The 24,046-nt window shown below is 62.2% G+C and overlaps 3 protein-coding genes across 7 annotated transcripts; 1 reads left to right on the top strand and 2 right to left on the bottom strand.

The window, feature by feature from the left end:
- Positions 1 to 311: 311 nt before the first annotated feature.
- On the bottom strand, positions 312 to 7,255 carry LOC101748353 (uncharacterized protein C19orf47 homolog). 2 transcript variants are annotated; one of them, XM_015273924.4, is made up of 9 exons: positions 7,163 to 7,255; positions 6,504 to 6,543; positions 6,314 to 6,401; positions 5,477 to 5,591; positions 4,622 to 4,697; positions 3,985 to 4,056; positions 3,783 to 3,872; positions 2,872 to 2,927; positions 312 to 2,301 (listed from the first exon to the last, which is right to left on the bottom strand). In XM_015273924.4, exons 1-9 carry the CDS (start codon positions 7,247 to 7,249, stop codon positions 1,801 to 1,803), a joined length of 1,125 nt encoding a protein of 374 aa, XP_015129410.4. In that variant the 5' UTR covers positions 7,250 to 7,255; the 3' UTR covers positions 312 to 1,800. The 2 variants fall into 2 exon arrangements, with proteins under 2 accessions (XP_015129410.4, XP_015129411.4); XM_015273925.4 differs by having other exon boundaries at positions 312 to 2,280.
- On the top strand, positions 7,248 to 18,433 carry PLD3 (phospholipase D family member 3). Of its 2 annotated transcripts, XM_025144498.3 has the most exons (12): positions 7,248 to 7,341; positions 8,329 to 8,379; positions 8,918 to 8,971; positions 9,055 to 9,179; positions 10,307 to 10,478; positions 11,232 to 11,352; positions 11,992 to 12,119; positions 12,813 to 13,013; positions 13,484 to 13,641; positions 14,540 to 14,705; positions 15,658 to 15,757; positions 16,866 to 18,433. In XM_025144498.3, the coding sequence occupies exons 2-12, from the start codon at positions 8,353 to 8,355 to the stop codon at positions 17,078 to 17,080; spliced, it is 1,467 nt and encodes a 488-aa protein (XP_025000266.2). In that variant the 5' UTR covers positions 7,248 to 7,341; positions 8,329 to 8,352; the 3' UTR covers positions 17,081 to 18,433. The 2 variants fall into 2 exon arrangements, with proteins under 2 accessions (XP_025000266.2, XP_040511026.1); XM_040655092.2 differs by lacking the exon at positions 7,248 to 7,341 and having other exon boundaries at positions 8,233 to 8,379.
- An 82-nt stretch (positions 18,434 to 18,515) lies between these two features.
- On the bottom strand, positions 18,516 to 23,540 carry PRX (periaxin). 3 transcript variants are annotated; one of them, XM_015272491.4, is made up of 5 exons: positions 23,358 to 23,540; positions 21,893 to 21,989; positions 20,782 to 20,902; positions 19,893 to 20,074; positions 18,517 to 19,152 (listed from the first exon to the last, which is right to left on the bottom strand). In XM_015272491.4, the coding sequence occupies exons 1-5, from the start codon at positions 23,450 to 23,452 to the stop codon at positions 18,769 to 18,771; spliced, it is 879 nt and encodes a 292-aa protein (XP_015127977.3). In that variant the 5' UTR covers positions 23,453 to 23,540; the 3' UTR covers positions 18,517 to 18,768. The 3 variants fall into 3 exon arrangements, with proteins under 3 accessions (XP_025000276.2, XP_015127977.3, XP_025000275.2); XM_025144508.3 differs by lacking the exons at positions 21,893 to 21,989; positions 23,358 to 23,540 and having other exon boundaries at positions 18,516 to 19,152; positions 19,905 to 20,074; positions 20,782 to 21,487; XM_025144507.3 differs by lacking the exons at positions 21,893 to 21,989; positions 23,358 to 23,540 and having other exon boundaries at positions 18,518 to 19,152; positions 20,782 to 21,486.
- Between the last annotated feature and the right edge of the window lie 506 nt (positions 23,541 to 24,046).

Below are 24,046 nucleotides of genomic sequence, written 5' to 3'. Positions count from 1 at the left end.
GGAAGATCATTTGCATGCGGAAAGGGGAATATTTTGAAAACGAATCTGCGCGCGCACCGCGGGCCGACCCACGCGTGGGTGGCGATAACGGGGAGGGCGGAGGTTGAGCCGCGGCGGAGAGCGTCACCTCCGGAAGTGCGGGCCGCAACCGCTTCCGGTTGCATCCTGACAGGCCGCCCCCACTTCCGGTTGCGGCCTGGCCGCCCGCTTTTGCCCGTTTCCCCACGAAATGGAGTCGGTTTGAATGAGTACCGCGCGCTTCGAGTTTAAGGGCAAAACGCGGGTGAAAAAAAAGCCAAAAACCGGCAAAATTCCAAAAAATGCCCTTTATTTGCACCATTCCGCCCCCCCCCCCCTCCCCCAACACCTCAACCGTGAGGGAAAATGAAGGCACAGAGTGGGGAAAAGCCTCCAAAAAGTGGCTTTTTTTTCGGGGGTTTTTTTGGTTTTTTTTGCCTTTTTTTGGTGTTTTGCAGCACTGCTCCACACAATGAAAGCGCTCTGAGGGGTGGGGGGGTGGGGGGGGGGGGGAGAGGGCGGGGGAAAAGCCCCCCCCAAAAAAAGCCAAAGCGGGGTAATGTGAAAACGTGGCCTCAAAGCTGCAGAAAAGCACCATAATGAGAACAACCAAACGCCAAAAACACAGAAAAGAAACCCAAAATTCAGCGCCAAACCCACAGCAAACGGACGGAACCGCATGGGGGGAACCTGCGGGGGGGGGAGGGGGGGGACGACACCCAAAACCTGACGGTTTCAGCCCAAAATCGGTGCCTGTGGAACCGCATAGGGGGACCTTTGGGGGGGGGGGGGGGGGGGCAGGAAAGTGAAGTTTGGGTGAAAAAATGGCATTTTGGGGTCGGTGTTTTGGGGAGATTCAGCCTTTATTTCAGGCTGTCCCCAAAGCAGCAGAACCGAAATGTGGGAGTGGGGGAGGGGGGGGGGGGGGAATGGGGGGAATAAAGAGGAAAAAATGGGGGGAAGAGATGGGGGGAAATGGGGGGGGATGAAGAAAAATCGGGGGGAAAGGGGAAGAAATGGGGAAAAAAAGAAAAAAAAGGGGAAAAAGAGGAAAAAAAGGGGGGGGGAAAGGAAGGAAATTGGAGCTGAAAAGAAGAAAAATGCCTTAAAAATGGGAGGGAGAAATTGAGACGTTGGGGGGCTCCCCCCCCCCAAAAATGGGGAAGGAAGCAGAAAAATGGGCAGCTGGGGAAGAAACAGTTCGGTTTGGGGGTGAAAGCGCGAGATTTGGGTGAAAATTGGGCTGAAAAGCGCCGGTTTGGGGGAAGGAGAAAAAAAAGGGGGGGTTAAATAATGGGAATCCCCAAATCTGGGCAGGAAACGCCCATTTGGGGCAAAGTGGGGGTAAAAATGGTGACGCTGTCGCCCGTCTGCCCCCCCGCGATGACATCACAGCGCCCCGGTGACGTCACAGCATCGCGTGGTGACGTCACAGAGCCCCTGTGACGTCACAAAACCCCCCAATGGCACTGCAGCTCCGAGTGATGGCGTCACCGCTCAGAGCGATGACGTCATGGCACAGAATGATGACGTCACGGCTCCGGTGGTGGCGTCACTTGCAGAGAACAATGGCACCACAGCTCCAAGTGGTGATGTCACAGCGTCAAACGGTGACGTCACCACTCCAGGTGATGACCTCACACCTCCAAACAATGGCACTGAGACGCCAAATTACACCACACCTCCAAACGATGACGTCACAGTGTCAAGCGATGACGTCACACCCCATAACTGATGACCGCACGACGCCGAATGATGACGTCGCAGCTCCCAGTCCTGACGTCAGGTGACCCCGGGTGACGCCATCAAGGCACCGAGTGATGACATCACAGCGCCAAATGATGGCGCCCCACCTCCGAGCGATGACGTCGCAGCACTGAACGATGACGTCACCGCTCCGAGCGATGACGTCACAGCACCTTCCTCCCCAGCCTGCGGAACACGCTGACCCCCCCGGCGCCGTCCATGCGCGCTCTGGGACCCCCCCAGCCCCGATGCAGCCGCACCGCCCCCCCCCGGGGGGGTCTCCCCCTTCGGCTGCTGCTGACGCGGCAGTCCTGGGGGGCGGGGGGGGGCGGCAGAGCCTCGGAGGGGGTGGGGGGAGTGGGGGGGTCGGACGGCGGGGGGGGGGTCCCGAGGAGGGGGGGGCGGCTTCTTCAGGACCCCGGCGTAGGGCAGCGGGCGGCCGTTGTCCTCCTCCGGCGATGGGGGGGGGGAGGTGGGGGGCGCGGAGCCCAGGCGGCCAAACACCCCCACTGCGGGCTGGGGGGGAAACGGGGGGTCCTGGGGGAGGGGGGGCTGAGCCCTCCTTGGGGACAGCTGCCCACCCCACAGTCCCATTTTGGGGTCGTCCCCCTCCCACATCTCATTTACATCCAGTCCCAATTTTGTGCCCACCCCCCCAGCCCCATTTTAAGTTCCATCCTTCCTCCCAGCCCCATTTTGGGGTCACCCCCCCTCCCCTTTGGGTCCCATTTTGGGGTGATTCCACTCCTCCCCTCCCCCTCTTTGGGTCCTATTTTGGGGTCTGGGTCCCCCCTGCCCCCATGTCCCGTTTTGGGGTCACCCCCCCCCTTCCTTTAGATCTCATTATGGGGTATGCGACCCCTTTGCCCCCCATGTCCCATTTTGGGGTCACCCCCCCCTCTTTGGGTCCCTTTTGGGGGTTTTATGCCCCCCACACCTCCCCCCCATGTCCCATTTTGGGGTCCAACACCTCCTCCCATTACCACCCTACAATCGCAGCCCTGCGTGGCCCTACAAAAACCCCCCAACAACCCCAATTCTGATCCAAATTGGACCCCAAAGCTTTTCTGACCCCAAATCCACCCCGATTCACCCCAAATTCCCCACCTTGCTGAGCTCCGTCTCCGCTCCCAGGCGGTCGAACACCGACGTCCTCTGCAGAGCTGTTTTTAAGGGGGGAAAAAGGGGAATTGGGGGCATTTTGGGGGAAAAAAGGTGAAATTTGGGGCGTTTTGGGGCAGAAAAAAGGGAAATTTGGGGCATTTTGGGGCAGAAAAAAGGGAAATTTGGGCATTCTGGGACAAGACCAAATCTCCAAAAAGGAGATTTTGGGGGTGCAGAGAAATCTGGGGTAAAACTCAGAGATTTGGGGCATTTTGGAGCAATTGGGGTCGTTGTGGGGATAGGAGCAGAAATGGGGGGGGGGGTTTGGGGGCAGGAGGAGAAGTTTGGGGGATGCTGAGGGGAGCTGAGAAGGGGGGCAGGGATCTCTATGGGTTCTCTATGGGGTGAGGGCATTCTATAGGGACTCTATGTGGCCAGGGAGGGGTTCTATGGGGTCTCTATGAAGCTGAGAGGATTCTATGGGGTCTCCATGAGGCTGGGGGGTCTCTATGGGGTCTCTAGGGGGCTGGGGATCTCTATGGGGTCTCTATGGGGTGCATGGGGGGTCTCTATGGCCCTGGGGATCTCTATGGGGTCTCTATGGGGTCTCTATGGGGTGCATGGGGGGTCTCTATGGGCCCGGGGATGTCTATGGGGTCTCTATGGGGTCTCTATGGGGCTGGGGGAATTCTCTGGGGTCTCTATGGGGCCCGGGGGGGAAGGGGGAGAGGGTTCCATGGGGTCTCTATGGGGGTGGGCATCTCTATGGGGTCTCTACGGGTTCTCTACGGGGCTGGGATTCTCAATGGAGTCTTTATGGCGTGGGGAGATTCTATGGGGTCTCTATGGGGTCTCTCTCTCCATGGGGAGGAGGAATTTGGGTCATTTTGGGGCATTTTGGGGCGTTTTGGTACCTGGGGCTGCAGGGCTGTGCCGTATGCGGGGGTTCAGCACTGCGGCGTCGGCTGCAACGCGGCGCAGCTTTGGGGGCACCGGGGGGGAACCTGGGGGCAAAAATGGCCGGAATTGGACCCAAAAATGGGTCAGGGGGGGGGCGGGGGGAGGTTGGGGGGAGGGGTCGGGGGGGTCAGGAGGGGTCGGGGGGGGCGGCTGTACTGTGGTTGGGGACGGTGATGGAGATGGAGGTGGGGTCGCGGCTGAGGCTGTTGGCGATCATCCGTCCGGCGGCTGTGGGGGGTAATTAGCACAGCGTTAATTAGAGCTCGGGGTCGTTAAGGGTGGGGAGATGATTGGGAGGGGTTGGGGGGGGGGAAATGGTGGAGAAACGGTGAGAAATGGGCCCGAAATGGGGCTCGGAAGGGACCGAAAGGGGGTGGGAAGGGCTCAAAATTGGGGGCAAAAATGGCTTAAAATTGGGGGCAAACGGGCTCAAAATTGGGGGCAAAAAAGGACCAAAATTTGGGGGGAAAAAAAGGCTCAAAATTGGGAAGAAAAAAAGGGACCAAAATTGGGGGGGGGAGGGAAAAAGGAACCAAAATTGGGGACAAAAAAAAGAGATCAAAGTTGGGTCAAAATTGGACCAAAATGGGACCAAAATTCAGGGCAAATAATGACCAAAGTTTGGGGCAAAAAGGCTCAAAATTGGGGACAAAAAGGGGGAAAAAAGCCCAAAATTGGGGGTAATGGGGGTTGGGGGGGGGGAGGGGGGCAAAAGGAGCTCAGAAGTGAGGTCGTTAATTACAGCGTGCTGTAATTAAGGCTGCTGTTAATTAGCATTCCATGCTGCTCTCACCGCTGTTGGCGCAGCGCCGCAGCTCCGGGGGGGCGCTGGGGGGGGTCAGCGCCTCTGTGGCTGCACGGCACATCTCCTGCGGGATAACGAGCTGCGTTAATTAGGCTAATTAGAGAGGGGAGGGCTGGGAGAGGCGTGGGGGCATTTGGGGGCGGATTTGGGGCTGTTTGGGGGCAGATTTGGGGTCATTTGCGGGCACATTTGGGGCAGTTGTGGAGTGATTTGGGTTTGGGGGCGTTTTGGGGCAATTTTCAGTGCTTTGGGGTACTTTGGGGGCATTTTGGGGACAATTTGGGGCCATTTTTTGGTACTTTCGGGGCCTTTTTGGGGCAGTTTGGGCTGATTTAGGGCAGCTTTAGATGGCCCTGAGGCTGTGCGGTGGTTTTGGGACATTTTGGGGTGGATTTGAATGATTTGGGGGTGATCTACAGTTATTTTGGGGGGCTCCAGGACAGATTTGGGGTCATTTGGGGCGGGTTTGGGCTGTTTTGGGGAGAATTTGGACAATTTTGGGTCAGTTTGCAGTCATTTTGGGGTGGTCAGGAGTGGATTTGGGGTCATTTGGGGTGGGTTTGGGCAGTTTTGGGGTGTATTCGGACAATTTTGGGGTGGTTTGGAGTCATTTTGGGATAGTTTGGAGCAGATTTGGGGTCATTTGGGGCGGGTTTTGGCCGTTTTGGGGCAGATTTGGGGTCATTTTGGGTGGGTTTGGGCAGTTTTGGGGTGTATTTGGACAATTTTGGGGTGGTTCGGAGTCATTTTGGGGTGGTCAGGAGTGGATTTGGGGTCATTTGGGGCGGGTTTTGGCCGTTTTGGGGCATTTTGAGGCAGATTTGGGGCTGTTTGGGCACTCACCTGCCTGTAGGCCACCTTGGCGTGTTTGAGGATGGCGATGACGTCGCCCACCAACGTGATGCCCAACTCATGCATCAGCTCCTTGGTCAGGTCCAGCAGCATGTGCTTGTGGATGCTGCACGGATGGGCAAACGGCCCCAAAATGGAGCAAAAACGGCCCAAAATGGGGCCAAAAAGGCTCCAAATGGAGCACAGTGGGTCTCAATGGGGAAAAAAGGCCCCCAGAAGGGTAAAAGTGGCTCTGAAATGGGGATAAATCGGTGCAAAGGGGAATCAAAATAGGGGGGAGGGGGTGAAAGTGGGGCAAAAAGGGCTCAGATTGGGGAGAAATGGGTCAGAATTGGGCAAAAATGGCACTCAGTGGGGAAAAATGGGCTGAAAGTGAAGCAAAAATGGCTCAGGTTGGCCCAAAATGGAAGAAAAAGAGCCCCAAATGGAACAAAAATGGGCCCAAAAATGGGACGGAAACGGGGAAATCTGTCCCCAAACAGCAAAAATGGGCCCAAGTGGTCCAAAATGGGCCTGAAGTGGGGGAAAAAGGGTTGAAATGAGGGGAAATGGGGTTGAAATGGGACAAAAATGGGTTTCATTTGGGGGAAATGGGCTTCAATTGGGCAGAATGGGCCCAAAATGGGGTAAAAATGGGCAAATGTCACTCAGAATGGGATAAAAATACCCCCAAATGGTCCAAAACGGGCCGGAAATGGCAAAAAAGGAGCTCGTAGCAGAGAAAAGAGGGCACAAAACGGGGCAAAAAGGGCCCGAATGGGGGCAGAGCGCAGCGCCCCAACCGCATCTCAGTTCTGGGGTGAAAAGCGGCGGATTTGGGTCACTCACCGATTGTCCACGAAGGTGACGGCGTAACTGACAGCGGGGCCAGGGGGGATCCCCGCGTCCCGGAAGAACTGAATCCACTCTGAGGTGGCTGAAGGGGGGGGGGGGTGAATTTGGGGGGGGGTGAATTTGGGGGGGGGGTTGGGGGATTTTGGGGGGGTTTTGGGGGGATTTTGGGGGGCGCTGCGCTCACCCATCGTCACCGACGTCGCAGCTCTGCCATCACTGAGCGCCTGCAATGGGGGCGGACGGGGAGGGGCTGCCCCATAGGGACCCCTGCCCCACACGGACCCCTGGCCCCATAGGGACCCCGGCCCCATATCGATCCCTGCCCCACATGGATCCCCAGCCCAACAGCCCCTTGCCCACACAGACCCTTTCCCAACCGCCCTCCTGCCCCACACAGACCCCCGGCCCCACAGCCTCTTGCCCCATATGGACCCCTGCCCCACACGGACCCCCGGCCCCACAGCTCCCTGCCCCATAGAGACCCCCGCCCCACATCAATCCCTGCCCCACACAGACCCCCGGCCCCACAGCCCCCTGCCCCACGTGGACCATTGCCCCACGTAGACCCCTGCCCCATATGGGCCGCTATCCCATATGGACCCCTGCCCCACACGGACCCCCGGCCCCACAGCTCCCTGCCCCATAGAGATCCCCGCCCCACATCAACCCCTGCCCCACACGGACTCCCGGTCCCACAGCTCCCCCCATCCCAAACCTCCGGCCCCACAGCTCCCCCCATCCCAAACCTCCGGCCCCACAGCCCCTTCCCTCCCCCTCCAGCCCCACAACCCCCATTTCCCCATCACCCCCCACTGCCCCCATCTCCCTCCCGTCCGCCCTCACCTCCCCCGCCCCATCGCGGCGCCTCGCACCCTCCGGACCAGGCCCCAGCCGGAAGTGCTGAGTGCAGGTAGCCGGACGTGACGTCATATCTCCGCGCCGCGGGAGGACCGCAGAGGCGATCATAGAGCGCTGCGCGGCGGCGGGCGCCCCCCTACGGATCCGCCCCCCCAACACCTCCGGTACGGCCTGGGGGGGGGGGGGGGGAGAGGGGCGGCGACGGAACGGGTCGAAAGGGACCGAAATCGGCCCCGAAGGCCCCAAATCCGCCGCGTCTCGGGCTGGAGGTGGTCGGAGCCCCAAACTGTCTCCAAAGCCACCACAAACACCCCCAAATCCCGGCCCCAAATCCACCCCGACCCCAAAGCCGACCCAAATCCGCCTCCAAAACACCCAAATATCCCCAAATCTGCCCCAAATCTCCCCACATTCTGATCCCAATCCCATCCCTGACCCCAAATTCACCCCAAATTTCCCCGAGTCTGCTCCAAATATCCCAATTCAGGCCTTTATCCTATTCCTGACGCCCCAAAATCCCCAAATATCCCCAAATCCGCCCCAAATATCCCCAAATCCCGACCCCAATCCCACCCCTGACCCCAAAAGCCCCCAAATATCCCCAAATCTGCCCGAAATATCCTCACATACAGCCCCCAATCCCATCCCTGACCCCAAATCCGCCCAAATATCCCCAAATCCTGACCCCAATCCCACCAATCCCACCCCCTGACCCCCAAAACACCCAAATGTCCTCAAATCCACCCCAAATATCCCCAAATCTGCCCCCAAAACACCCAAATATCCCCAAAGCCTCCCCAAATATCCCCAAATCCCGACCCCAATCCCACCCCTGACCCCAAAAACCCCCAAATATCCCCAAATCTGCCCGAAATGTCCTCACGTACAGCCCCCAATCCCACCCCTGACCCCAAAAACCCCCAAATATCCCCGACTCCTGACCCTAAAATATCCCCAAATATCCCCAAATCCGCCCCACATCCCCCCACACCCCCCCAGGGAAGCACTCCCAGTTTGGGGCCGTCCCACTTCCCCTCCCTGTCTGTGGGGCACGTGAGGCCCCGTGAGTCAGCGTGGGGTTGGGTGTGGGGCGCAGTGTGGGGTTCGCTGTGGGGCGGCCCCAAACGTATTTTGGGGTCTTTTGGAGACAGGTTTGGCACCGGCGAGGGGCGGCAATGAAACCCTACGTGGTCTACGAGAAGGTATGGAGCGCCCCACAGCCCCCCACTTGGGGGTCCCATAGCTCCCTGCCCCACAATGACCCTTCCAAACCCCACGCTTGGGGGTCCCATAGCCCCCTGCCCCACATTAGCACCCCAAAACCCCACACTTGGGGGTCCCAGCAGCCCTCTGCCCAGTGTTTTCAACCCCACAACCCCACACTTGGGGATCCCATCATCCTCTGCCCCACACTGGCACCCCAAACCCCACACTTGGGGGTCCCATAGCTCCTCTCAGACCCCACAGTCCATCCTAAGCGGCATTTTTGCCCATTTCTGACAGATTTCACCCCCAAACTTTGCCTCCGATCACCTCCTGCCCCACACTGACACCCCAAACCCCATACTGGGGGGATCCCAACGCCCCCTGCCCTACATTATCCCCCCCATATCCCAAACTGGGCTGCCCCATCGCCCCCTCACACCCCCCGAATCCATCCCTAAGGACATTTTTTGCCCAATTTCACCCCATTTCACCCCAAAACCTCTCCTCTCCCCTCTGCGCTCCGTGCCATTCCAGCTGCCCCCCATGGACCCCCCTGCACCGAAGGACTCCCCCCGACGGCTCCTCTTGGTAAACCCTCCCCCAAAGCCCCCCCAAATTGCCCCAAATTGCCATTTTTTGCCCCATTTTCACCCTCTCCCCCCCCCCCCAAGCCGGCTGTGCTCTGTGCCCTCCTCGGCTCCCTCTCCCTCCTCCTCCTCCTGCCCTGCTTCGGCCTCGGGGGCGCCGCGGTGCTGCAGGGACAGAGCGGGGACAGCGGCTGCGGGGACACGTGCAGGTAATGGGATGGGAGCCACGGGGGGGCTTTGGGGGCCTTTTGGTACCAAAGGATTGGGGTGTTTGGGGCACAGCAGCTCTGGGACACTTCGGGGTGGGAGAATTCGGTCCTATGGGGCTTTGGGGGCTCTGTGGGGTGGGAGAATTCGGTCATATGGGGCTTTGGGTCACTTTGGGGCTCTTTGGGGTGGGAGAATTTGGTCATATGGGGCTTTGGGGGCACTTTGGGGCATTTTGGGGTGGGAGAATTTGGTCATATGGGGCTTTGGGGGCTCTTTGGGGCATTTTGGGGTGGGAGAATTTGGTCATATGGGGCTTTGGGGGCTCTTTGGGGTGGGAGAATTCGGTCATATGGGGCTTTGGGTCATTTTGGGGCTCTTTGGGGCCCTTTGGGGTGGGAGAATTTGGTCATATGGGACACTTTGGGGCTCTTTGGGGTGGGAGAATTCGGTCCTATGGGGCTTTGGGGGCACTTTGGGGACGTTTGGAGTAGAACCAATTTGGGGCATTTGGGGACCTTTCAGCACTGCAGATTTGGGGCGTTTCGGTCTTTTTGGTGGATGAGTGTTGCGTTGCGTTGCATTGCATTGGTTTGCATTGGGATGCATTGCATTGCATTGGGTTGCACTGTGTTGCTTTGCATTACATTGCATTGCATTGTGTTGCATTGCATTGGGTTACGTTGGGTTGCATTGAGTTGCATTGGGTTACGTTGAGTTGCATTGGGTTACGTTGGGTTGCATTGCATTGCATTGGGTTACGTTGAGTTGCATTGGGTTACATTGAGTTGCATTAGGTTACGTTGAGTTGCATCGCATTGCATTGGGTTACGTTGAGTTGCATTGGGTTACACTGAGTTGCATTGCGTTGCGTTGGGTTACATTGAGTTGCACTGCATTGCATTGGGTTATGTTGAATTGCATTGAGTTGCATTGGGTTGCATTGCATTGCATTGGGTTGCGTTGTGTTGCACTGCATTGCATTGGGTTGAGTTGCATTGTGTTGCATTGGGTTACATTGAGTTGCATTGGGTTACATTGAGTTGCATTGGGTTACATTGAGTTGCATTGGGTTACGTTGTGTTGCATTGCGTTGCGTTGAGTTGCACTGCGTTGCGTTGCACTGCAGGGCGGTGCTGGTTGAGAGCACCCCGCAGGGAGTCCCCCCCGGCCCCCACCCGTCCACATTCTCCTCCTGGCTGCGGATCATCGGCACGGCGCGGCGCAGCCTCGACATCGCCTCCTTCTATTGGACGCTGAGCAACCGCGACACCGCCACCCACGAACCCTCGGCTGCGCCGGTACCGCCCCGACAGCAGGGGGCGCCAGGGGGACACAATGGGAACCAATGGATGCCAATGGATGCCAATGGGCCCCACTGGACGCCAATGGGCACCAATGGGCTCCAATGGACCCCAAGGGACCCCAATGGGCACCAATGGGCCCCAATGGACCCCAAGAGACCCCAATGGGCACCAATGGGCCCCACTGGACCCCAGTGAATGCCAATGGACCCCAATGGATGCCAGTGGACCCCAAGGGACCCCAAGGGATCCCAGTGGGCCCCAGTGGACCCCAATGGGCACCAAGGGACACCAATGGGATCCAACGGACCCCAAGGGGCCCCAGTGGATCCCAGTGGGTCCCAATGAATCCCAATGAACCCCAATGGGCCCCAAGGGATCCCAGTGGGCCCCAGTGGATCCCAATGGACCCCAACAACCCCAATCCCATCATCCCAATCCAATCCTGTGGTCCCAAACAGATCCCGTGTTCCCAACAGGATCCCACGATCCCAATCCCACCCCACAATCCCAAACCCAACCCCCCTCTCCCAGACCCACAGCTGCAGCCCCGGGGCAGGGATGGGCCGCACTCACCCCGACGCCGTCGGACCGCATCCCGATCCCATCCGTAATTCATCCCTCCAACCCCCACCCAACCCCACAGCCCAACCCCCCCCATCGCAGTGCCTCTCCGTTTCTTACTGGTTTTATTCTTTTTCCCCATTTCCCCCTCTTTTTCCCCCATTCCCCCCCCCCATACCCCCATAGGGTGAGCGCATCCTGGCTGAGCTCCTCCAGCTGCCCCGGCGTGGGGTGGCCGTCCGGGTGGCCGTCAGCGCCCCGACCCACACGACCCCAATGGGAGACCTGCTGGCCCTACAGAGCAGCGGTGAGTGCAGCCTGGGGGGGTCGGGGGGCCCCATAGGTGGGGTGTGGGGTGCAAGGTGGGGGGACCCAAAGGGGGGCATTGGGGGACCCAAAGATGGGGTATGGAACATGAAGTGGAGGGATCCAATATTAGGGTATGGGGGCACAAAGATGGGGGGACCCAATGTTGGGATATGGGGCACAAAGATGGGGGGCCCCAATGTTGGGCTCTGGGGGTTCCAGGGGTGGGCTGTGGGGGTCCCAGGGTGGGATGTGGGGGTCCCATGGGTGGGCTGTGGGGGTCCCAGGGTGGGCTGTGGGGGTCCCATGGGTGGGCTGTGGGGGTCCCAGGGTGGGCTGTGGGGGTCCCATGGGTGGGCTGTGGGGGTCCCAGGGTGGGCTGTGGGGGTCCCATGGGTGGGCTGTGGGGGTCCCAGGGTGGGCTGTGGGGGTCCCATGGGTGGGCTGTGGGGGTCCCAGGGTGGGCTGTGGGGGTCCCATGGGTGGGCTGTGGGGGTCCCAGGGTGGGCTGTGGGGGTCCCATGGGTGGGCTGTGGGGGTCCCAGGGTGGGCTGTGGGGGTCCCATGGGTGGGCTGTGGGGTCCCAGGGTGGGCTGTGGGGGTCCCATGGGTGGGCTCTGGGGACTCGCTGCCCCCACAGGTGCGGCGGTGCGGGCGGTGGATGTGGGGCGGCTGGCTGGCGGGGTACTGCACACCAAGCTGTGGGTCGCTGACGGCGCCCACGTCTACCTCGGCAGTGCCAACATGGACTGGCGCTCCCTGACCCAGGTGGGCCGGGACCCAAAAAAACCCAAATCCACCCCAAAAAATGGCCCCGAGTCCCCCCTGACCCCCAACCACACCGTGTCCCCTTTAGGGGGTCAGTGATGCGCCCCATGGCGTTGGGATGGGGTTGGGGTGGGGTTGGTGACCCCACAGGGTTGGGATGGAGTGGATGTCCTTCTGGGGTTGGGGTGGGGTTGGGATGGGTTTGCTTGGTGTCCCCATGGGGTCGGGATGGGGTCGGGTTGGGGTTGGTGACCCCATGGGGTTGAGATGGGGTTGGTTGCTGACCTCATGGGGTTGGGGTTGCTAATCCCATGGGGTTGGGTTGGGGTTGCTGACCCCTTGGGGTTGGGTTGGGGTTGGTTGCTGACCCCATGGGGTTGGGTTGGCGTTGCTGACCCCATGGGGTTGGGGTTGCTGACCCCATAGGGTTGGCTTGGGGTTGGTTGCTGACCTCATGGGGTTGGGTTGGGATGGGGTTGCTGACCCCATGGGGTTGGGTTGGCGTTGCTGACCCCATGGGGTTGGGTTGGGGTTGCTGACCTCATGGGGTTGGGGTTGCTGACCCCATAGGGTTGGGTTGGAGTTGGTTGCTGACCTCATGGGGTTGGGTTGGGGTTGGCGTTGCTGACCCCATAGGGTTGGGTTGGGGTTGGTTGCTGACCCCGTGCCGGGTCGGGGTCTCCGTGCCCGCAGGTGAAGGAGTTGGGCGTCGCCATCTACAACTGCAGCTGCGTGGCGCAGGACGTGGCCAAAGTGTTCGAGGCCTACTGGGCCCTGGGGGCCCCCAACGCCTCCATCCCCACCCCGTGGCCCTCCAACTTCTCCACCCCCTTCAACATGGAGACCCCACTGCGGCTGCGGCTCAACGGGACCCCGACCGCCCTCTACTTCTCGGTGGGCACTATTGGGCAGCCCCCATCCCATTATTTGGCAGCCCCCATCCCCATTTGACAGCCTCTATCCCACTATTTGGCAGCCCCCATCCCATTATTTGGCAGCCCCCATCCCCATTTGACAGCCTTCATCCCATGATTTGGCAGCCTCCATCCCACTATTTGGTAGCCCCCATCCCACTATTTGGCAGCCCCTATCCCATTATTTGGCAGCCCCTATCCCACTTTTTGGCAGCCTTTATTCCACTATTTGGCAGCCCCCATCCCACCATCTCGCAGCCCCCCCCCACAATTGGGCAGCCCCCATCCCACTATTTGGCAGCACCTATGACCACTATTTGGCAGCCCCCACCCCACTATTTGGCACCCCCCCCTCCTGCAGGTCTCAGCGTTATTTGGGGCGGGGTCTTCAGGCTGGGGAGCAGCAATGACCCCCCTCTCCCCCATTCCCCCCCCCCGCTGTGCCCTCAGAGCTCCCCGCCGTCGTTCTGCGCCGCGGGCCGCACGCCGGACCTGAACGCCGTCCTCGGCGTCATCGACGCGGCGCAGCAGTTCATCAGCGTGGCGGTGATGAGTTACCTGCCCGCCACCGAGTTCCGCCGGCCCGACAGGTCCTGGCAGCCCCGGGGGTAACCCGGACTTCCGGTACTCGACAGGTCCTGGCAGTGCTGAGAGTGACCCGGATTTCCGGCGCCCCTCAGGTCCTGGCAGGGCTGTGGGTGACCCGGACTTCCGGTACCCCACAGGTCCTGGCAGCCCCGGGGGTGACCCGGACTTCCGGTACTCGACAGGTCCTGGCAGCCCCGGGGGTAACCCGGACTTCCGGCGCCCCTCAGGTCCTGGCAGGGCTGTGGGTGACCCGGACTTCCGGCAGCCTTCAGGTCCTGGCAGGGCCGTGGGTGACCCGGACTTCCGGCAGCCTTCAGGTCCTGCAGGGCTGTGGGTGACCCGGACTTCCGGCAGCCCACAGGTCCTGGCAGCCCCGGGGGTGACCCGGACTTCCGGCGCCCCTCAGGTCCTGGCAGGGCCGTGGGTGACCCGGACTTCCGGCAGCCTTCAGGTCCTGCAGGGCTGTGGGTGACCCGGACTTCCGGCAGCCTTCAGGTCCTGGCAGGGCTGTGGGTGACCCGGACTTCCGGCAGCCTTCAGGTCCTGGCAGGGCTGTGGGTGACCCGGACTTCCGGCGCCCCTCAGGTCCTGGCAGGGCTGTGGGTGACCCGGACTTCCGGCTCCCCTCAGGTCCTGGCAGGGCCGTGGGTGACCCGGACTTCCGGCGCCCCTCAGGTCCTGGCAGCTCCATAGGTGACCCGGACTTCCGGCTCCCCTCAGGTCCTGGCAGGGCCGTGGGTGACCCGGACTTCCGGTACCTGACAGGTCCTGGCAGCACTGAGGGTAACCCGGACTTCTGGCAGCCTTCAGGTCCTGCAGGGCCGTGGGTGACCCGGACTTCCGGCTCCCCTCGGGTCCTGGCAGGGCCGTAGGTGACCCGGAGCCCCGGCGGTGCCGGTGACGCCGCGCCCCCCGCAGGTTCTGGCCGGAGATCGACGACGGTCTGCGCAGGGCCGTGTTTGAGCGCGGCGTGGCGGTGCGGCTGCTGGTCGGCTGCTGGGCGCACTCCAAGGCCGCCATGTTCCCCTTCCTCAGATCCTTGGCCGCCATCGCCGACAACGCGACGCGATTCAGCGCAGAGGTGGTGGGTGCTGCCAAATAGGGAGCCTGGGGAGAGCCAAAGGGTGCGGGTGGTGCTGCCAAAGAGTGAGCATGGGGAGAGCCGAAGGGTGGGAGTGGGTGCTGCCAAATTGTGGTCGTGGGTCTGACAAATAGTGAGCGTGGGTGCTGCCAAATAGTGAGTATAGGTAGTGCCAAAGGGTGGCGATGGGTGCTGCCAAATTGTGGGTGTTGGTAGTGCCAAATAGTGGTCGTGGGTGCTGCCAATTGGGAGTGGGTACAACCAGATGGCACGGGGGACCCCATAAGAGCACTGCGTACCCATATCACAGCACCGGGCACCCCATAACGGCACCAGGTACCCCATTACGGCACTGGGTACCCATATCACAGCACTGGGTACCCCACAAGATCACCAGGTACCCCATAATGGCCCTGGGTTCCCCATAACAGCACTGGGTACCCATATAACAGCACCAGGTACCCCATAACGGCACTGGGTACCCATATAACAGCACTGGATACCCCATAACGGCACTGGGTACCCATATCACAGCACTGGATACCCCATAACAGCACTGGGTACCCCATAAGATCATTGGGTACCCCATAAGAGCACTGGGTACCCATATCACAGCACTGGGCACCCCATAACGGCACCGGGTACCCCATAAGAGCACTGCGTACCCATATCACAGCACCGGGCACCCCATAGGAGCACCGGGTACCCCATAACGGCACTGGGTACCCCATAAGAGCACTGGGTACCCATATCACAGCACCGGGCACCCCATAACGGCCCCGGGTACCCCATAAGAGCACTGGGTATCCATATCACAGCACCGGGTACCCCATAAGAGCATTGGGTACCCCATAAGAGCACTGGGTACCCATATCACAGCACCGGGCACCCTATAATGGCCCCGGGTACCCCATAACGGCCCCGGGTACCCCACACCTGTCTGTCCCCGTCGCAGCGGCTCTTCGTGGTCCCGTCCACGGCGGCGCAGTCCCGCATCCCCTACGCCCGCGTCAGCCACCAGAAGTACATGGTGACCGAGAAGGCGGCCTACATCGGTGAGGGGGGGGGTTGGGGGGCTGCGGGGGCCGGGAATGGGACCCCACCACTGGACCCCCATCTTCAGGTCCCCACTTCCCACTGTCAGGACCCCATACCCCAAATTGGGGTCCCGACATCTCTGTGTTCCCACACCCCCACTTGGGGTTCCCCCATTCCCACTGGTGGGTCCCCCCATCTTTGGGTCCCCCCATCTTTGTGTCCCCTTACCCCAACTTTGGGTCCCCCTACACCTCAACTTCGGGTCCCCCCATCTTTCTGTCCCCATACCCCAACTTTGGGTCCCCCTATTCCCCACCTTTGGGTCCCCCCATCTTTGGGTCCCCCTATACCCCAATTTTAGGTCCCCCCTATACCCCACCACTGGGTCCCCCCATACCCCACCTTTGTGTCCCCATACCCAACTTTGGGTCCCCCCATACCCCACCTTCGGGTCCCCCCATACCCCAGTGTTGGGTCCCCCCTTTGGGTGCCCCCATTCCCCACCTTTGGGTGCCCCCATACCCCAATTTTGGGTCCCCCCATACCCCAACATTGGATTCCACCTTTGGGTCCCCCCATACCTCACCTTCAGGTCCCCCTATTCCCCACCTTTGGGTCCCACCTTTGGGTCCCCCCATAGCCCACCTTTGGGTCCCCCCATACCCCAATTTTGGGTCCCCCCATTCCCCACCTTTGGGTCCCACCTTCGGGTCCCCCCATAGTCCACCTTTGGCTCCCCCCATTCCCCACCTTTGGGTCCCCCCATACCCCACCTTTGGGTCCCCCCATTCCCCACCTTTGGGTCCCCCCATTCCCCACCTTTGGGTCCCCCCATAGCCCACCTTCAGGTCCCCCCATACCCCAATTTTGGGTCCCCCCATTCCCCACCTTTGGGTCCCACCTTCGGGTCCCCCCATAGTCCACCTTTGGCTCCCCCCATTCCCCACCTTTGGGTCCCCCCATACCCCACCTTTGGGTCCCCCCATTCCCCACCTTTGGGTCCCCCCATACCCCACCTTCAGGTCCCCCCATTCCCCACCTTTGGGTCCCACCTTCGGGTCCCCCCATAGCCCACCTTTGCGCCCCCTCCCCTCCCGCCCACGTGCCCCCCATCTCTGCCCCCAGGGACCTCCAACTGGTCGGCCGATTACTTCCAGCGCACGGCGGGCTCAGCGTTGGTGCTGCAGCACACGGGGTCCCCCCCCAGCACGGAGCCCACCCTGCGGGCGCAGCTGCAGTCCTCCTTCGAGCGGGACTGGGGGTCCCCATACAGCATCGACATTGGGGACACGGAGCGGTGGCAGCAGCACTGCGGCCCCCCCCGGGGGGGGACGCGGTGACACCGCACCCATTTTGGGTGCACAACGCTCCCGTTTGGGGACTTCGGGGTTGGAGTGGAATGACGGACGTGAGGTGGGGGCTGCGGGTTATGGGGGGGTCCCCATAGAGCGCCCGTAGGGGGGGGTAAAGGGGGGATGTGGGGACGCTGAGGTGGGATGTGGGGACGTGGGGGGGATGTGGGGACATGGGGGGGACGTGGGGCCATGGGGGGCCATGGGGCACCATGGATCCCAACCCCCACTGTCCCCATTCTCCCCGTGCCCCCCCAACACCCCGTGACCCCAATCTTCTCCCCATGGCCCCACGCCTCATTGTCCCGATGTCCCCAATGACCCCCAGCCTTCTCCCCATGGCCCAATGTCTCCGTGTCCCCCCATATGTCCCCATGTCCCCATATCTCCACGTCCCAATGTCCCCACGTGTCCCAATGCCCCCAATCTCCCCCCATGTCCCCATATGTCCCCCTATGACCCCATACGTCCCCATATATCTGTCTCCAGTCTCCCCCCACATCCCCATGGCACAGATGGGGTCTCCCCCCACCCCACAGCCCCCACCCCACATCCACATAGGGCCGGGTGTCACACGGGCGTTTATTGGGGGGGGGGAATGCTTAAATTGGGGTCAAACACACCAACAAAGGTTAAAAAGGGGGGGGGGGGAACCCCGAAAGGATTATAGGGGAAAAGCCCTGCAGGGGGAAATGGGTAAAACTGGGGGGAAATGGGTAAGAACAGCTGAAAATGGGGAAAAAGCCCCCAGAAATGGCAAATTAGGGTGAAAAGCAGCAAAGGGGGGGGGGGGGGGCAGAGCCCCAAAGGTTTCTAATGGGGGAAAACCCCAAAATGATTAAAAATGGGGGGAAAAAAAACGGCTGGAAATGGTTAAAATGAGGGAAAATGGCTCCAAAAAGTTAACGGGGGGAAAAGGGCCCCCAAAAAGCTGAAATGGGGGCGAAAGGGCCCCAAAGGGACCCCCCCCACACACACACACCTTACGGCTCCCCCCCCAGGGGGGGGCTCAGCTCCACGCGGGGCAGTCGGAAGCGGGAGGGGGGGGGCAGCGTTGGGGACCCCCCGCTCAGCCCCACTTTGGGGACCCCCCACCTCCTCCCCCCCCCATCGGTCCCCGCTTTGGGTTTAGAAAAGGCCCAGATGGGTCTGGAGGGGGGGGGGGCCGCCTTTCTCCTCCCCCCTCCCCTTCACCAGAGCCCCCATGGCCCACCTCACCCCCCCCACCCCCTTTGCCTTCTCCCCCCCCCCCCCTTCCTCCGGCACCCATTTTGGGGCCGTTTCCATCATTTTCGGGCCTTTTTCCTCCCCTTTGCCCGCCCCCCCCCCGAACCCCCCCACCAGCTCCAACTCGGGCACCTTCAGCCCTCCCTTCTTCCTGCCCCCCCCTCCCCCTTTTTGGGGCTCCCCCCCCCCGAAAATCAGCCCAATGTTGGGGACGGAGCCCCCCAGGCGCCGCCCCCCCCCCCACTCCACCCCCCACTTTGGGGTCCCCCCCCTCCGCACGGAGGTCGGGGCTGGACCCCCCCAGGCGGACCCCCCCCAACTGCCACCCTTTGGGGGTCCCTTTGCCCCCCCCTTTATCCCCGGCTCCCTTTTTCTCCCCCAACGCCACTTCCAAAGCCACGGGGGGGGCGGTCACTTCTAAAGCGGCCATTTTGGGCCCCCCCTCGAAGTCACCGCAAACTTTGGGGCACAAAAGTTCCAATTTGGGCAGTTTTCGACCCAAAGTTTCGGCGGTGCCGTCGGCGGCTCCGGGCAGCCCCAGCGTCACCCCCACTTTGGGCACCGCGATGTCCAACGACGGCACCGGCACTGCCGCCCCCCCCCGGGGGCACCGGAGGGACCCCCACCCTGGGGACCCCCACCTTGGGGACCCCCCCCTCCGCCACCCGCCCCTTCTCGGGGATCCCCCCCTCGGTGGTCGTCGTCACCGAAGGTGGTCCCGGGGGGGGGACGGCGCGGGGGGACAGCAGGGACAGTTTGGGCAGCGCCAGCTCCACGTCCACGGGGGGGGGCGCCGGGGGTCCCTTCCGCAGAGCTGTCAGGCTAAGCAGGTTCTGGGGCCGGGGGGGGGCACCAATCAGTGCCACCCACTACCCCCAGTGCCCCCCAGTACCACCCAATGCTCCCCACTGCCCCCCACTGCCCCCTAATGTCCCCCAGGGCCCCCCTGTGCCCCTCCCACCCCCAGTGTCCCCCAGAGCCACCCACTGCCCCCCACTGCCTCCTAATGTCCCCCAGGGCCCCCCAGTGCCCCCTCCCACCCCCAGTGTCCCCCAGAGCCACCCACTGCCCCCCTACTGTCCCCCACTGCCCCCCACTGCCCTCTGCCACCCCTACTGCCCCTCAGTGCCACCCACAGCCCCCCACTTCCCCCTCCCACCCCCAGTGCCATCCACTGCCCCTCTACTGTCCGTCCCTCACTGCCCCCCAGTGCCACCCAGTGCCCCTTCCCATCCCCAGTGCCCCCCAGTGTCACCCACTGCCCCCCAGTACCTCCTCCCACACCCAGTGCCCCCCACTGCCCCCCGGTACCACCTGATGCCCCCCAGTGCCACCCACTGCCCCCTCCCACCCCCAGTGTCCCCCACTGCCACTCAGCACCTCCCACTTCACCCTCCCACCCCCAGTGCCCCCCAGTGCCCCCTCCCACCCCCATTGCCCCCCAGTACCACTCAGTGCCCCCCAATGTCCCCCACTGTCCCCTCCCACCCCCACCACCCCCCAGTGCCCCCCACTGTCCCCTCCCACCCCCACTGCCCCCAGTACCACCCAGTGCCCCCCCAGTACCACCCACCAGCCGGGCCACCTTGGCCAGGGGTCCTCTGGCGTCGGGGGCGGTGGGCGCGGGGGGGGCGCGGGGGGGCGGCACGCGGCGTTTGAGGCAGAAGGAAACGCGGCACTGCCGGGCGCTGCGCAGCACCTGAGCCGCGTCCTCACTGCGCTCGAAGAACACGCGGGCGCTCAGCAGGCGGTCACCTGCGGGACGGGGGGGGAAACGGGGGGGTGAGGGGGAGCGTGGGGGGCGTGGGGAGATATGGGGGGCGTGGGGGGGTGGAGGGATGTGGGAGACGTGGGGGGATGTGGGAGACGTGGGGGGTGGGGGAGCGTGGGGAATGTGGGGGTATATTGGGGACACGGGGGGGTGTGGGGGTGTGGGGGAGGATATGGGGGTATATAGGGCTATATAGGGGACATGGGGGGGTGTGGGGGTATATGGGAGACGGGGGGGATATGGGGGACATGGGGGGGTGGGGGAGTGTGGGGAATGTGGGAGTATATAGGGGACATGGGGGGGCATGGGGGGTGGGGGGATATGGGGGGCGTGGGGGAATGTGGGAGACGTGGGGGGGTGGGGGAATGTGGGGTATAGTGGGGGTATATAGGGGACATGGGGGGGTGTGGGGATATAAGGGGATATGGGGTTGTGGGGGGCTGTGGGGATGTGGGGGGACACGGGGGGGTTTGGGGGGTACGTGGGAAAATAGGGGGACACGGGGGTGTGCGGATATAGGGGGACACGGGCGTGTCGGGGGACACGGGGATGTGGGGGGCTATAGGGGGACGCATGGGGGGCACAGGGATGTGGGGGGGACCCGGGGGGACGCGAGACGGGGGGTGACGGGGGGTGACGGTGACCCCCGGGGGTGTCGGGCCGGCGGTGACCGGCAGGGGGCGCTGCTGACCCTGGCGGAGGCCGCTGCCGCGCTGCGCCTCCAGCACGAAGACGCCGTCGCGATCCCCGGCGAGCTGCACCGCGCCCACCCCGCGCTCCGCCGGCGTCTCCACCAGCAGCTCCTGCGCGTCCTGCGGGGCGGCCGGGCGCACGGGGACACGGTGAGGGCACACGGGGACACGGTGAGGGACCGGAGGGACGCAGTGAGGGACCCCATAGGGACACAGTGAGGGACTGGAGGGACACACAGTGAGACCCCCCCATAGGGACACACAGTGAGAGCCCATAGGGACACAGTGAGGGACCGTAGGGACACAGTGAGGGACCGTAGGGACACAGTGAGGGACCGTAGGGACACACAGTGAGACCCCCCCATAGGGACACACAGTGAGAGACCCCCATAGGGACACAGTGAGAGACCGTAGGGTCACACAGTGAGAGCCCATAGGGACACAGTGAGAGCCCATAGGGACACACAGCGAGAGCCCCCATAGGGACACAGTGAGAGCCCATAGGGACACAGTGAGGGACCGTAGGGACACAGTGAGGGACCGTAGGGACACACAGTGAGACCCCCCCATAGGGACACACAGTGAGAGACCCCCATAGGGACACAGTGAGAGACCGTAGGGTCACACAGTGAGAGCCCATAGGGACACAGTGAGAGCCCATAGGGACACACAGCGAGAGCCCCCATAGGGACACAGTGAGAGCCCCCATAGGGACACACAGTGAGAGCCCATAGGGACACAGTGAGAGCCCATAGGGACACAGTGAGAGCCCCCATAGGGACACATCGAGAGGTCATAGGGACACAGGGAGACCCCATAGGGACACAGCGAGACCCCTCCATAGGGACACACACAGCGAGACCCCATAGGGACACAGCAAGGCACCATAGAGACACACTGAGACTCCCCATAGGGACATAGTGAGACCCCATAGGGACACACACAGCGAGACCCCATAGGGACACAGCAAGGCACCATAGAGACACACTGAGACTCCCCATAGGGACATAGTAAGACCCCCCCCCTTGTCACCCCCCATGGGGACACAGTGAGACCCCCTCCATGTTACCCCCCCATGTCACCCCCCCCCCTGCAGCAGTGTGTTCTCACCTCAGGGCCGGCCCGGGGGGGTTCCATGGTGCTGCAGTTTGGGGGGGGGGCACAGTGGGGGGCGCTGGGGGTCAGCAGAAGGCAGGAGGGTGGGGGGCTGCAGAAAGGGGGAGCACAACGTCATTGAATTACCCCCATTGTAACCCCCCATTGTAACCCCCCATTAAGCCCCCCCAATGACCCCCCCCTCCCATTCCCACTGAACCCCCCCACTGCTGAGCCCCCCCATCAAACTCCCCATTAAACCCCATTGAATCCCCTCACTGCACCCCCCCATAGCGACCCCCCCATTACACCCCCTCACTAAAGCCCCCCATTGCAGCCCCCCCAACCTCTTTAGACCCCCCCATATTGCAACCCTCCCACTGCACCCCCCCCCAATTGGGGCCCCCCCACTGCAAAACCCCACTGCAACCCCCATAGCATTACAATCCCCCCATTAAAGCCCCCATACTTCACCCCCCCACATTGCCCCTCCCCACGGCGAAGCTCCCCCTTCCTCCCCACCCCGGGGGGGGCACAAAGCACCCCATTGTTGCCCCCCCCCCCGGGGGAATGTGGGGCATTTGGGGCACTCAGCACAACGCGCCCACACTGACGGCGCTGGGGGGGGGGGGGGCACCCATGGGGGTCCCGGGGGGGGGGGGGGGCACAGAGACACCCCTCGACTGCAGCAATGGGGGAGGAGGCGCAGCCCCATGGGATGTGGGGACACTGTGGGGCAATGGGGACATGATGGGGATGCTATGGGGCAGTGGGGACAATATGGGGCAATGGGGACATTATGGGGCAGTGGGGACAATATGGGGCAGTGGGGACAATATGGGGATGTTATGGGACAGTGGGAACAATATGGGGCAATGGGGACATGACGGGGATGCTATGGGGCAGTGGGGACAATATGGGGCAATGGGGACTTTGGGATACGGGGGCATTACGGGGCAATAGGGACATTATGGGGCAGTGGGGACTTTGGGATATGGGGGCATTATTGGGCAATGGGGACAGTATGGGTACACGGGGATAAGAGATAATAGGGATATGGGGACAATATGAGGCAATGTAGACAATATGGGGACAATATGGGGTATGGGATATGGGGACATAGAGATGTGGGGACAATGGGGTATGGGGACATTATGGAGCAATAGGAACAGTATGGGAATACGAGGACATTGTAATATGGGGACATGGCGACTATATGGGGATATTGGGACGCTATGGGGCAATGGGGACATCAGGATAGGGAATATGGGGCAATGGGGATATGGGGCAATGGGGACAGTATGGGGATATGGGGATGCCATGGGGCAGTGGGGACATTGGGCTGTGGGATATGGGAACATTATGGGACAGCGGAGATCCGGGGACGATATGGGGCAATGGGGATCATATGGGGCTGTGGGGCAATGGGGATATGGGGCCGTGGGGATATGGGGCCATGGGGATATGGGGCCGTCCGTACCTCTGTCGGTGTCGGCGCCGCCGGTCGTGGCCCCACAGCTCCGGGGGGGGCGGACAGAAAAGGCTCCGGGGAGGGGCAGCGCCGGCAGCAGCCATTGGTGGCCTCAGAGCGGGGGCAGAGCGGGGGGGGGGACCCCAAAAAGGGGCACTGAAGGAGCGGGGGGGGGGGGCAGTGCACCACCCCCAGCACACGGGGACCCCCCCCAGAACCCCGACCACTAATAGGATCCCCCCAGCACCCCCCCCTCAGTATTACCAGCACCCAAAGACCCCCTCAGGACCCCCTGATACCATAGGACCTCCCCCAGGACCCCCCACCGCCAATAGGAACCCCCTCAGGTCCCCCCCATCAGCAAAAGGCCCCCCCAGCACCCCCCAGGGCCCCCCCCAGCATTTCCAGCATCATAGGATCCCCTCAGGACCCCTCAGCACCATAGGACCCCCCCCATCATCCCCATCAGCAATAGGACCCCCACTCAGAAACCCCCCATCATTAATAGGACCCCCCGCAGAGGACCCCCCCCCATTATCACCAGAATCATAGGACCCCCCCAGGACCCCCCAGCACCAATAGGACCCCTCCCCAGCATCCCAAACCCCCCCAGGACCCCCCCCACACACCGTGGGGCGGCCATTGCTGACGCAGCGGTTTCCCCCCCCCCTCCCCCCAGCTGTGGGGGCACACAGAGC

Source organism: Gallus gallus, chromosome 38, assembly GCF_016699485.2.
Source record: "Gallus gallus isolate bGalGal1 chromosome 38, bGalGal1.mat.broiler.GRCg7b, whole genome shotgun sequence".
In the NCBI taxonomy this organism is placed as follows: Eukaryota; Metazoa; Chordata; class Aves; order Galliformes; family Phasianidae; genus Gallus; species Gallus gallus.
The sequence above is the reverse complement of the archived record's forward strand: the minus strand, read 5'-3'. Positions and strand labels throughout refer to the sequence as shown.